Below are 14,595 nucleotides of genomic sequence, written 5' to 3' on the forward strand. Positions count from 1 at the left end.
ACATGTTCTGCAGACTTATTTCTTAAAATATTATTTCACATACATTATATTATTTTAAACTACTTAAATTGTAACAAAAGTCACTTTGTTCAAGTTGAATTTTCAACATCAAAAGTCGACAGAGCAGAGATCAAGTTCCCATAATGCAATTCACAACTAAGCAAATAAATGGAAAACACACATGAATCACAAAATACAAAAGCTGTTAATTACAGATATTTTTTTTACAATGTAGGATTGATATTATCGCTTACATTAACTATACAGCTGACTGGGTGTTTAAAACTGGGTGTATAAAAGGGATCTGCTATGGATTTTTTCAGCATTTGTTTTTATTATCCTCTGTGTCTTGAAACAAAATGGCTTTATAAACAATGTAGTGAAACTCTGTTTCACTTATTGTTAAGCACAATGTTTTATGTTTAAGTGTTTGCATGTATTGTTTGTGCCATCTGTCATCTTTTAGTATTTACAGTTTTTCTCAGTCGCTCTGGTGCATTTCTCACTACACTATTTACATTTGCACAACAGTTAATGCATTTCTCAAAACAATTAGTCATTTGTGCACATCCCAGTAGCAGTTTCTCATTCTTTTCAACAAATTGTGAATGCTTTTGGACAAGCATCAATTGCTTTCATACAACTCTCTGCTATTTATAAAATTATCATTTGCTTCTGTCATGTCAGTCAAAATGAACTAAACTTGTAAATGCTGAATAGCCATTCTATATAAAACTAATAGTCTTCATTTCATTACTTGAGTCATTACATACAAAAATGGTGAACTAGTTGTCAAAATCTGTCAAACCAATTTTTATAAAAACAAATTTAAATCTTTATTTTCCTGAAAATGTCTTTAAAATTTAACAATTTGATGAATGATTTACAGACCTATGTATGTTGCAGGCTCAGTTCGAATATGTACTGCAATATTGTTTACAGTTGTGCACAGCTCTACCTAAAGGGAGTTTATGTTTGTTGTAAATAAGGGTGTGTTTTATTTTGCACAACACTGTGAGTAAATTAGGATTGCAAAGAGCAAATGCAGTAAAAATGTGAAACATACATATTTATTGTCTTGTACTCAGATAACTCACTTAATGCAGTGATGTCTCACTTTAATGTAGTTTTCAAATGGCTGTGCAAATAGTCTATAGTGCTGTCTTGAGCATTTTCAGGAAGAGTCACCAAAATCAGGCTTTTTTTTTGCATTGAAAAAATGTAGAGAGTAAACTGTCATAATGAAAACATGACTTAGCCATTTGACTATCTTGTTCATAAACAATGGTGTCAGGACTTTTCATTTTGATACTGACAGTTTGATTGACATGAATACTTGCTTTTGAGGAATGAACTATCCATTTTGAGCATGTGACGTGCTTTTGCAGGTTATCAGCTAGGTTTTGCAGTTTGCACTAATTGTTTTGAGAAATGCATTAACTGTTGTGCAAATGTAAATAGTGTAGTGAGAAATGCACCAAAGCAACTGAGAAAAACTGTAAACATCTGTCCGATATGAGCTTGTTTATAAATCAGAATAAATTCTGTACTGTGTGTGTCAGTGTATTATACTACCATTCAAAAGTTTGAGGTCAGCAAAATCTTTTTGGAAAAGAAAATGCAAAGATGCATGATTAAAAGCAACTATAAAGACTTTTACTAAAGACAAATTATGTAAAGACTACAACATATAATAATTTAAAAAAAAATTAAAAAACTTTCTACTTACCAAATAATTCTATAAAGAATTTACATACATTTACTGGCCACTTTATAAGGAACACCTGTCCAACTTCTCATTAACGCAAATTTTTAATCAGCCAATCACATGGCAGCAACCTAATGCATTTAGGCATGTAGACATGGCCAAACCAATCTGCTGCGGTTCAAACAGAGTAATAGAATGGGGAAGAAAGGTGATTTAAGTGACTTTGAACATGGCATGGTTGTTGGTGCCAGCCGGGCTGGTATTTCAGAAACTGCTGATCTACTGGGATTTTCACCCACAACCAACGACTTTTACTAAAGACAAATTATGTAAAGACTACAACATATAATAATTTTTTAAAAATTAGTGAGCGGAAGTTCTGTGGGCGCAAATGCCTTGTTGATGCCAGAGGTCAGAGGAGAATGGCCAGACTGGTTCCAGCTGATAGGAAGGCAACAGTAACTCAAATAACCACTTGTTACAACCGATGTTGTCATGTCAATATGGACCAAAATCTCTGAGGAATATTTCCAGTATTTTGTTGAATCCATGCCACAAAGGATTAAGGCGGTTCTGAAGGCAAAAGGGGGTTACTAGTAAAGTGTACCTATTAAAGTGGCCAGTGAGTGTATAATGATCTCCAACAACAGTAACAATAAAAAACACATAAGCAGTTGAGTTGGAAAATAAATTCAATTATAACAATAAAAAGTGTTTCTTGAGCCCCAAATCAGCAAACATAATGATTTCTTAAGGATAATATACACTAGACAGGAGGTTGGCTAGACAGGAGAAAGGCTGACAATTCAGCTTACCCTCAAAAAGTTATTTTAAATAGTAATAATATTTCTAATTTCCAGCATTACTTTTATTTTCCATTTGAAATGATCTCTTTTTTATAAGTAACTACAGCCTTGATAAAACTTTCAAAAATATCTTCCCCCAAATATTTGAATGGTAGAGTCCATAATCATATCTATTCCATATTTGTTTTATACATTTGACATATGCATCAACAAACATAACATATTTCTGCTACTTTACACACTACTCGATAAATATTTTTAATAAACGATTGCATTTTAATGTTACAAAAGCTGTTAAAAGGTTTTCCCAGTTTTGAAAGTTTTACCTTATAATGAAGTTTGCATATGTGCTAATGTTTTGTGGCCCATGATTCCATTTTCTCATATACAGTAGCACAGATGCAGGTGATGACTCTGGAGAACTGGACTTCAGTGCTTTACTGAAAAAGAGGTGAGATATACATTCATTCAATACACAAATGGACATTTTATAACTTGCAGTTTTATAAAAGACCTAAAACAGATTATGGTTCCAAGATTAAGTGTTCTTATGGCTCTGAATTGCTCTTTATGTCCATTGAAACTAGTTCGGTTGTAGTTTGTAACAATGGCATTATGAATAAACTGTGTATTAAATCCAGATATTTTACCAGCACTTTACTTAAGTAGGTGTTCCTGAGACTGTAATAAAACATTTATAATCATGAAACATCAGGAATTTGAGATTTTATGCATGCTTATGAAACTGTCATAAGTTTCATTCACTCATTCATTTATGTATTTTTGTTATCACAACTCGACATTACGGCGACGCGGTGGCGCAGTAGGTAGTGCTGTCGCCTCACAGCAAGGAGGTCACTGGTTTGAGCCTCAGCTGGGTCAATTGGCAATTCTGTGTGGAGTTTGCATGTTCTTCCTGCGTTCGCGTGGGTTTCCTTTAGTTGCTCTGCTTTCCCCCACAATCCAAAGACATGTGGGTGAATTGGGTAAGCTAAAATTGTCCGTAGTGTATGAGAGTGAATGAGTGTGTATGGATGTTTCCCAGAGATGGGTTGCGGCTGGAAGGGCACTTACTGCGTAAAACATGTGCAGGATAAGTTGGTGGTTCATTCCGCTGTGGTGACCCCGGATTAATAAAGGGACTAAGCTGAAAAGAAAATGAACGAATGAATGGACTCGACTACTAAGAAAAGATAATCTCTCAGAGTCTGTTATGTTAATTGTCATGAGATTTTTAGCAGCATCCCTAATATTTTTGTTGACCCCGCCTAGAGTTATTCAAATTGAATTTGTAATTAAAACATCATTAAATGTCATTAAATATAAATGACTTTGTTATAAAGCTATAAAAGTCATCATAAAAATATTTTATGACACAATTATAGTGACCCAATGAAAGTCATGTTTATGACAGATTTATAACATGTTATCTTGGTAATGTCAAGTTGTCATAACAAATACAAAGACAGGTTGTTATGTTTGGTTATGTCAAGTTGTGATAACAAAGACATCACAAACAATGTCTTATTTGCATTTAAAATGACATAACTGACCAAAAGACATTCATTATCCATACCTATAATAATGCTTAAAATATCATTCACATTTATGAAAAATCATGGTTCTAACTGTGTCATGACAGTCTTATGAACACCTCATTCAAGTAAAGCCTTATCAATATTTTTTTCAAAGGCTCACCTATGTAAAATTTTGTTTTCTTTTTCACCTCTATGACCTTGCCACTCCCATATTCAGAGAGTAAGTGAGCCACACTGAACTGCCTGCTTGTGCATGATGGAATGTTGAGTGTTGTACTGGCAAGTGTTTGTTTGTGCGATACCTTGATCATTCTCTCCTAATCAGCCACTGATTGCCAACTTTAGTTCTTCTGTTTTTCCACTCTGCAGACTGCACACCCACTTGGAAATAGATAGACAGAGAGCCACGTTTGAATTATTTTTAGCAAACTCCATCATTACTCATATACTCCTAATTAATCACATTAATAAACCTAGAACTGTCACGATTCCTGTCGTTTTACATCCCACTGCATTCATCCCACATTCACTGCATCTGACACGACAGCATAGCAAATCAGTTATGTCAGTTAAACACCATGTGTTCACAAAAATTATTGATACTTCAGTTAGTTTAATAAACATACACATGGATAAAAAAAACTCCCAAACTGCTAAAAATGAAGGTTCTGAGGTAGCCATAGAAGAACAAGGGTCGGTTCCCCTGATATCCTTTCAGTCAACAGTTCATGAAAGAAACATTTGTTTTTCTAATTAAAAAAAAACATTTTAAGGATCTAAAGATTATTTTATAGTATGACCAATTTCCATTGGTGTTAAAAATTTTTCACAAAACCAAAGATGCTGATAGAGAACCTTTATTTTTAAGTTTGACGAGAAGCCTTCTGCAGAAAACAGTGTAGATTTTGCATGTTTTAAGTGCCTGTATAATTCTGAATTGTAAATGTGTGTGTAAAATTGTCTTGATGTTCATACATTGCATTGCTAATGATAGTGTGCAATAATCTGATGTGGTTTGTCTTACCATGCTTGACGCTTGTGGTTCTGCCTCTACATAAGTACAGCAGTTTCGTAAAAACGGGCCAGCGGTAAGTTATAATATTAATCACATATAAATAAATTATTATATATATATATATATATATATATATATATATATATATATATATATATATATATATATATATATATATATATATATATATATATATATATATATATATATATATATATATATATATATATATATATTAATATATAACATTATTATTATTTACTTGACATTGAATTATTATCTGCTATTGTAAACAAGCTACAAAATTTAATAAATAATATGCCTAAAATGACATTTAATATGCTCATAGTTTTCAACATCTATGGAAAATATCTGTAGAACTGTAGCACAAGTTTTTATTAGTTTAAAGTCACAGATATTTTGATCAGATTTCAAAAAATGAAAAACACGTATACAGCGTGTGGAAAAAATGGCAAGTTTTGGGCACCTGCAGCAGTATACCAGTGACTAAAACTGTGGGATATTCTTAAACACAAATATTATTTAATGTGACATAAATGTTATTTAATATACAACTTATTGATAATACTACTGCACATAATGGCATGCAGATTAGCCCACAATATCCATACACTTAATGCATGATAAATCCAAATTAAGCATTTGCTTTATAAAGGTTTTCTCACTGCGTTCATATATTACCAAATCTATTTACAACATTAAGGGTGGTCAATGGAGGAAGGCCTTGTTTTGCTCTCATTTGGGTGAATTGTTTTTCATTTTTGCAAGGTTCACTCAAAATGAGAATTTTGACATAATTTATTAATGTCATTTTAAAACTGTAGGATTTTGTTGTTGTGCAGAACAAGTTGGCCTATTATCAAGTTATTATAAGGCAAAAGGAGTCACTAATTTGGAACCCACTGACTTTCATTGTGTTGACAAAAAAAATTTAAAAATGAACAAGCAAATACCAATGCCATGTCGAAGTACAGCAAGGAGGATAATGACAAACTACTTTATTCAATGTAACTCCTAATACAAACTTTCTGTTACATAAATACAAGGTAAGCTAGGGTAGAAAGGGAATAAGGAAGGAGTGAATATCAAAAGAGATACAGTTTTACAAATAAATAAAAGTAAAACAATTAAAACAAAAAAAGCAAAGTTAAAATCATACAGGTTTGATAAAACATAGGAATGAATAAATGATCCTTATTTAATTTTTTTGCTAAATTCTTCCTTTAGCCAACTTAGCACATTGTGAACTCAGTGTTACCTGTCTTGATTAATCAGACATTGTGATAACTGTCCTTATCAGTTTCCATCTTCTGTTTGCAGAGCTGTTCATGTGAGCACAGAGCCAGACGTAGATGTATGGGATATCCTTCAGAAAGCTCCTCCATCAGAGTATGAAAAGATCGCCTTCCAGTATGGCATCACAGACCTGCGGGGGATGCTTAAGAGACTCAAAAAAATGAAAAAGGAAGAAAAGAAAAGTGCAGGTTTGGAGTAACTTGTTAAGTGCAAACGTAATCCATTACAATATTTAACATTTCATATCAAGTCATTTATGAATTGGGCTGAGTGAAAGACTATATAGAGAAATTATGCATAGTTTGCTCTCTTACCTTCAGGTGCTTTATAGCTTTAAATCGATCTGTCTAATATACGACATCAAACGTTAATATGTTATATGCTCATGTAAATGTCTCTTTCTCCAAACACTCTTCAAAAGTGTTTCCAACATACTACCCAGATTTCTTTTTTTGTTCCAGTCTCTCCCAGTAAATGTGCCTGTCTCAGAATTTAATTCGTTAGATAAAATATTTGGAAAATTCATATGGCAGAAAAAGAAAGCTAGGATAAAATATAAAACATTGCTTTTATCAAAAGATAAAGGAGGTTTATGCTTACCAAATCTAAAATATTACTACTGGGCAGCTCAATTAACCGCAATAGTAGCTTGGATTAAAAGTAATAAAGAATCAAGATGGGTCTAAATTGAACAAAGCACAATAAAAGAGACATCACTGTCCGTTCTACCTTTTATAAATGTAAAACAGGCTCCAAAAATTCAAATAGATAACCAATGGATAAAACATACTCTAAAAATTTGGAATAAAATAAAAAAAATGTTTGGGGGTCCAGATTCTATATCCAGGGCCATGCCTATAGTAGGAAACATTGAGTTTCTCCCATCTGTGTGGGATGGTGGATTTCGAATATGGGTAGATAAAGGTCTTATAGCAATAAATCAGTTATTCGTTGGAAAAGAAATTAAATCATTCTCACAACTCCAAGAAAAATTTAATATTTCACCAAAAGATATGTATAGGTTCTTCCAAATAAGACATTACATACCATAAAGAAAAAGCTCTAATCATGCAAGAACCAAATAAAATAGAGCAATACTTCATAAATATTACAGAAAAAAACACTCCAGCTAAAAATCACGTCTCCCATTCATACAAAAGATTACTAAATAATACTGTACAAAATACTGATCACGTTAAAGAAAAATGGGAACTAGAACTAAATACCATAATCGAGGATGAGGTCTGCCTGGTCTGGACTGAGTTATGTGAAGGATGTCATAAAGGAATTAATAGTCAATTGTGGAAAGAATTTGATTGGAAAGTAAAAATGAGATACTTTAATACTCCTTTTGTAATTTCTACATACGTAAAAGGACCATCGGTAGCTTTGTGTTGGAGAAAATGTGGTAAAATTGGAGACCATACCCACATTTTTTGGGACTGTCCTACGATTCAAGAGTTTTGGAAAAATGTTAAAAAAGAAATAGATAATATATTAGATAGGGAAATACCCCTCGATCCAGTTGTGTGTTTACTGGGAGCACTGCCCAAAGAGATGTTTGATAAGGAAGCAAGATTTGTCCTAAGGATATTATTACTGGTTGCAAAAAAAATGATAACAGTACATTGGATGGAAGAAAGTTCTCCAAAAGTGTCTCAGTGGATTCAGAGACTTAAACAGGTCTATATAATGGAAAAAATGACTGCATGTCTACAGATGAAAACTGATATTTTTCTAAGGAGGTGGAAAAGTATTACAACATATTTGGATATGTATATTTAGAGATTGCTTAACCTCACCTTAACATGACTGTTAATTGATGTAACTACTATGCAATACAATGTAACTTGATGTACAGATGTATCCCCTGGAAAGTAATTATGATGGCAATACCTTTTATTTTAACTTTTTTATTTTCTTCTTTATTTTTTATTATTATTATAATTTCATTATTTCTTTTCCCCCTCGTGTGTAAGGAGTAAAAATTTTGGGGGAAGGGGTTGTTCTGTAAAATAATTATATAGAAAAATCTTAAATAAAAAGTTTCAAAAAAAAAAAAAGTGTTTCTACAAGACTACAAAGTCCAAAAAAGCAAAAAATAAACATTTATTTTAATTCAATTGTGCTTTGTTTTACAGCACATGTACTTAGCCTGTACTTAGCTAAGAGTTATACAAAGTAACCACATACTGTTGATTAAAGGGATAGTTCACCAAAAATGAAAATTCTGTCATAATTTACTCACCCTTCAAACCTGTTTCAGTTTCTTTGTTCTGTTAAAAACACACGCACAAAGATATTCTGAACAAACCTGAAAACCTTTAAACATTGACTTCCATAGTATTTGTTTTTCCTGCTATGGAAGTCAATGGTTCTCAATTTCTTCAAAATATCTTCTTTTGTGTTCAACAGAACAAAGAAACTCATAAAAGTTTGGAATGTGTGAGTAAATAACGAGTAAATTTTCCTTTTTCAGTTGAACTATCCCTTTAAGGTTAGATTCAGAGACAAATTGAAAAAATAAAAATTAAGTGCTACTGTAACTTTCTAATGGCAGTTGAGCTTTCCATCCTTTTTTATCCCCAGCATTTCTTAAGAAGCTGGACCCAGCATACCAAGTCGAAAAGGGACACAAGATCAAACTGGAAATTGAAGTGGCCAATCCAGATGCAGAGGTTAAATGGCTGAAGAATGGACAAGAGATACACCCAACTGGAAGGTACGTATATGGTAAAAATACACAATTAACATATAATAAACATGAGCTACATTTATTATGCATTCTTTTAAAGTCGTTGCTTAATCTACCTATTTCTTTGCCTTTTGACATCATTGTGCTTGTGGGTGGATGTCCTGCTCTCCCTTCTCTCCACTGTCAACCCTAGCAAGTGAGTGCACAATATGAACCCTTATACATGATAAGCGTCCTTAGGGCTCGTCTGTGAGGTTAGATGTCTCAAACAGCCCGCCAACTATGAATATGTAAGGACAGTTTTCCAAAAATACATAGCAGACCTGTGGACTCAGATGTCAACTGTGCCAATGGACGGAGGTTGTCAGATGTTTAAGGACAGACTGAAATAACAATAGAAAAATAAATGGAGCAATACCAAGAGGGTCCTTGCACCGTTGGTGCATGTCACCTAAAAATGATCCCCAGTGACCTTAGTTAAATAAAACCCACTCTAAATATAGCCTCTTAAAAATAAAGAGAGCGACATAGAGGAATCATTGTGAGTAGGGCTAAGCCGATAAACTATATATATTATAATGAATGGCAATAAAATGTATGTCAATAACAATAAGATCTGGACTTTTTTACTCTATATTGATCTAGGAGCCAATCACACAGCAGACATATGCAACTAAAATGTGAAATTAGATGTACCAAATATTTGGGCACCGAAAATATATTGGCTAAAAAAATTTGTTATTATTAAATATGTTATTAAATATGTTAATATGCCATTTAATGGACCCTCTAATTTTGTGGCGTCAGTCGTTGTTGGGTAATTTTTTAAATCTGAAAGCATTGCCAACTTATATTGAAATATATATCGTTATAGTTCAATATGGAAAATAATTATCAAGATTGCATTTTTGCCGTATCGCCCAGCCCTACTTTTAAGTTCAACAAAGACGCTTTCAGGAAAAAATATCCACTTGAAAACTTTTCTTAGAGTGAAGAACATTGTAATAAACTTGTAATACATTTTTACACCATAAACAACAATAAAGACTCCTCATAATGCCACTAAAACTGCAGAATTTTAAAATGACTGTTTTCATATGTTTATAAAAGTAACAAATTATTTGATTTTTTTTCCCTTGATAAGTCTTTTGTTCATTTCTGACATTCACATGTATTAATACAGTCTCCTCCTGTATGTTTGTATAGTCTCTTCAACGGTGATGCTTTGTCTCCATCTAGAGAACCAAGCTAGAAATGCTACTGACATTTTAATTTGTTTACCCCACAGGTACATCTTCGAGAGTGTTGGCAACAAACGCTTCCTCACCATCAACAACTGTTCCCTGTCAGATGATGCAGCTTATATGTGTGTGGTTGGAGATGAGAAGACCGTCACTGAGCTCTTTGTTAAAGGTCATTAACCTGCATAGATGGAGATTAGAATTATACACATTCCAATTAATGCACATATTATAATTAAGACAGATATTTTAGCAAATATATACAGCCAAGCCTGAAATTATTCATACCCCTGTCAAATTCTGATTTAAAGTGCTTGTTCAAATATAAATAAAATGTAAACAAACCCCAGATTAAAAATGGGACTAAGCCGAAAAGAAAATGAATGAATGAATGAATGAATGAATGAATGAATGAATGAGAAGTAATAAAAGTACTTGCCTGTTGAAAAAAAATAACTTAGTTTGAGTTTTCCAGGAGTATGAACAATTTATAAAATAAAAGAATAAAACATTTATTTTTTCCATCACTTTGTATCCCCAGAGCCTCCTGTACTGATCGTACGCAACCTTGAGGATCAGATGGCTATGAAAGGAGATCGAGTGGAGTTTGAGTGTGAAGTGTCTGAAGAGGGAGCTCAGGTGAAATGGTAGGTCTGTCAATATGAAAGCACTTCATTTTCCCCTTTGTAACACAAATTCAAGGACAGATTAAAAGCGGTGTGTGATTAAACATTTAAAAAGCAGATGTTTGTAGCAAACCTCATAAGACCAAAGGCAAAAATCACACTAGAAAATGAGTTTTGATGTGTTGCCTTGGATGTGGCAGAGTGCTGGCGTTGCTCAGATGTCCAGTAGATGGCACATGTGTCTCTATGAGCGAGTTTGGCTGCTTGGGTGAGTCACACTGACTGACAGATGGTGGTTCGTGAGTGAGTGCTGGTTCTGCCATAGCTCTGGCCAAGCCTCTATATCACCCTGGGCTGTAAATGATCAGTGCCTGGAAAAGGTCATAGCAGCCTTTTAGCACCTCACAAGTTTCCTAGAATGGAATGAGAAAGTCACCGGCAGTTTATGGCACCTCTCTTGATGAGTGGATGACGAAATAGATTCTGTTGCTGGAACCAAAACATCATTCATCAGTTTATATTACAAGGGTAATAGTGTAATAATGTGGTTCTGTGTGCCTAATTTGAACTGCATTGGTAACAAAAGATTATGAGTACATGAGAAAAGATTAGCATCTATCAACGTAAATCTTCATCAATTTGATTTATCCCACTTGGGTATAAGTAATAATGTTCACTAATCTAGACTCAAGAGGCTGCTATTAATAAATATACATCATGGTCATCATCAATTTAAATTATTTTTTCTTCAATTTCAGGAATTGTTTCCTGCCCTTGTAACTTTTTAGTATAATTTCACCAGACAACGATCACAGATTGGATTAAATCTTGGAAATGGGTTTTTCAAAAGTAACAGGGGTTTTGAATTAAAATCAGACCATGTAATCCAATCTTACATTTGATTTGGATTAAACCTGGCCTTTGCGTAATTCAAAACTTTGAACTTAGATTGGAATCTATTTTATCCAAAAAAACAGGGTTATCCTGATCCCATCAGAAGGGTGGATTCAGTTGTAATTTTTAATTCAAATAAATATATAAAAAAGTTTTATTTTTTAAGTGAATGATCACAAACTTAATGGTTACTGATTATATAGCAATTCTATCATGATTGAAGCCTATATGAAGCATGTCACATCTAATAGGATAAACAACAACGACAAAACAATATCAAAGCAGTATTGTATTAGAACAAATAATCATTCATTTATTCTATTTTCAGCTTAGACAACTCATCCAGCTTTTGTTTTACGCAGTGGATGCCCTTCAAGCCCAACACTGGGAAACACCCACACACTCTTGCATTCCCATACACTACGGCCAATTTAGCTTATTCAATTCACCTGTACTGCATGTCTTTGAACTGTGGGGGTAACTGGAGCACCCAGTGGAAACCCACAGAAACACGGGGAGAACATGCAATCTCCACACAGAAATGCCAACTGACCCAGCCGAGGCTCAAACCAGCGACCTTCTTGCTGTGAGGCAATCATGCTACCCACTGCACCACTGTGCTGCCCTTAGAACTATCAAAAAATGTAAAATGTTTGTTGATTAGTGTGATGTTCGTTGAGTGTTTCTGTTTCTTACCATTAAAACAAACAATAACTGTTGGTGGCCAATGGTATTTTGCCTAACTGTTGTTCTTCGCTAAGCCAGTAGGCTATACTGTTGGTTTCATTTGGTAAACAGGATTTGCTCACAGTGATCCAACCCAATGTTCCTTTAAAACTGCTATAAATGTGTCTGGAACATTTGCAAATCTGGACCAATCTGATCCAGATTAAATGTTTTGAAAAACTGGGCCCAGGTGTTTTCGTGATTCTTTCTTGTGTTAGTGGTCAGGTCTTGTCTGTGAAAGGTGTTCTTAGTCCTCTTACTTGAGCTTTTCTAGTTTATTTTTGTATGTATATTATTATACGATATTCAAGGTGTCTTTACTGGTTTGTTTCACAAGTCATGCCAGTTTCAAAAGTCATTTCAGTAGCTTTTTCCAGTTCTTTCAAGCATTTTAGTTAACTACTGTATAAGAGACTATGAAATCAAAAGTCAATCTATTTTGGTTTATTGAAAACTCTCCTATACTCTTTTTATGACTTTTTTTTCCTAAACTCAAACTTTAAATTTCATTACCTTTATTTCATGATCTTCCAGTGCAAATGTCAGACTTATCTCAGGTGATATTTGCCAGACATTTACTCTACTTAAGGCTGGCCACATAGCTGAAGAATTTAAGCCTGTTCTGATTGCGGGGGTGACACACAGCCTGTCACAACCAACTTCCTGTCCAAAGAAAAATCAATTGCGTAGTGATAATGATTATTTTACTGCTCCTGACTGAGCTAAAACCTCCCCAAAGTCAAACTGTAAATTTCAAGCATTCATTGGGCTGCTTTTAACAATAAACCAACAATAGCCAATGAGAGCGACAAAGCATAACTAATCTAATGCTGGATTTTTATAGCTTCAAGACACAAACATGTCATGAAAATGAAGCAGAGGAGAAAAGATAAACCCATATTTCCAGCCATTTTTTTTGGTAAAACGTCACACACAAAGAATAGCTGATGACGTCAACTCTCCTCCATTTATGTGATTCTTCTGAAGTCACACATGTTTCTGAGAGATCTCGTGTCAGTGAGATCTTATGTCTGAGGAATTGTCAGTTAGACATTGTTTCTACAGTTGACAGGTGTGTAGTCTTGTGGTCTGGCTGAATCGTCTAGTATATACGTTCAGAGCATTATGTTACAAATGGATTGAACTTGTCCATATAACCGTAGTCTGCTACAATTTTAAATCCAGTTAAGAATACAAAATAATGTGCCCATTTTTACATATTTAAGAATAAAGAACTTATTAATTCAAATCAAGTTAAAATTAACATGTTTATAGTGAAATGCAATTTAATGAGAAGCATGCATTAGTATTAATCAATATTAATTAATATTAACAAATAACAACTGTCTTATCTGTATAGGGAAAAGGATGGTGTGGAACTCACCCGAGACGAGTCCTTCAAGTATCGCTTTAAGAAAGATGGATGCAAGCATGTCCTTATCATTAACGATGTGACCAAGGAGGACTGTGGACATTACCGGGTCAAAACCAATGGAGGACAGTCATTAGCAGAGCTCATGGTTCAGGGTAAATATCTCAGTTTGGATAGTTTCAACACCTTAAATATAATGTGTTTTATTTAACATTTTGTTTTATAGGGAGTTTTATTATACAAAGTTATGTTTTTTTGGAGTATTTATAATCCATTTATGAGCTGTGACCTGTGATCTGAGCATAGGACTGAATGCTTTGGAGCACTTAAGTGTGATCTCCTTTTAAAGAAGAACTTGGCAGATTATTGCTTAAGTAACAAAAAGTTTTTACTTTTTTTTTTACATTTTTGTTATGATATTTATGGTCATAATTTTGTTTTATTTGATAAATACATGTTGGTAACATTAAAAAATTATGGTCCTGTAGTTAATGTTAATTCATGTATTTACTAACATGAACAGTTAGTAATACACTCATTACGGTATTTATTCATCTGTGATAATGTTAGATAAGTTAAATAACTTTAGTTCATATTAACTCAGTGCATAAACTTAAATATTGACAAGCACAACTTTGAATTTTGATAATGCATTGG

General features: G+C 33.5%; 1 protein-coding gene and 1 long non-coding RNA gene across 3 annotated transcripts in view; one reads left to right on the forward strand and one right to left on the reverse strand.

The window, feature by feature from the left end:
* Positions 1–14,595, forward strand: part of mybpc3 (myosin binding protein C3) — a 61,099-nt gene that overhangs the window by 13,516 nt on the left and 32,988 nt on the right. Inside the window, exons 8-16 of one of the 2 annotated variants that reach the window (NM_001044349.2) lie at positions 2,906–2,965; positions 4,270–4,272; positions 5,117–5,140; positions 6,409–6,572; positions 8,974–9,106; positions 9,273–9,275; positions 10,368–10,492; positions 10,862–10,967; positions 13,927–14,093. In NM_001044349.2, the coding sequence (NP_001037814.2) occupies positions 2,906–2,965; positions 4,270–4,272; positions 5,117–5,140; positions 6,409–6,572; positions 8,974–9,106; positions 9,273–9,275; positions 10,368–10,492; positions 10,862–10,967; positions 13,927–14,093 (785 nt within the window). The remainder of the gene's footprint in view (positions 1–2,905; positions 2,966–4,269; positions 4,273–5,116; positions 5,141–6,408; positions 6,573–8,973; positions 9,107–9,272; positions 9,276–10,367; positions 10,493–10,861; positions 10,968–13,926; positions 14,094–14,595) is intronic. The other variant, XM_073906621.1, reaches the window with a different exon arrangement.
* Positions 820–8,164, reverse strand: LOC141375385 (uncharacterized). Its single transcript, XR_012383340.1, has 3 exons — positions 6,347–8,164; positions 4,355–4,433; positions 820–2,954 (listed from the first exon to the last, which is right to left on the reverse strand). It is a non-coding gene; the product is annotated as an uncharacterized lncRNA (long non-coding RNA).

The sequence above is a fragment of the Danio rerio genome, chromosome 7 (genome assembly GCF_049306965.1).
Source record: "Danio rerio strain Tuebingen ecotype United States chromosome 7, GRCz12tu, whole genome shotgun sequence".
NCBI lineage: Eukaryota > Metazoa > Chordata > Actinopteri > Cypriniformes > Danionidae > Danio > Danio rerio.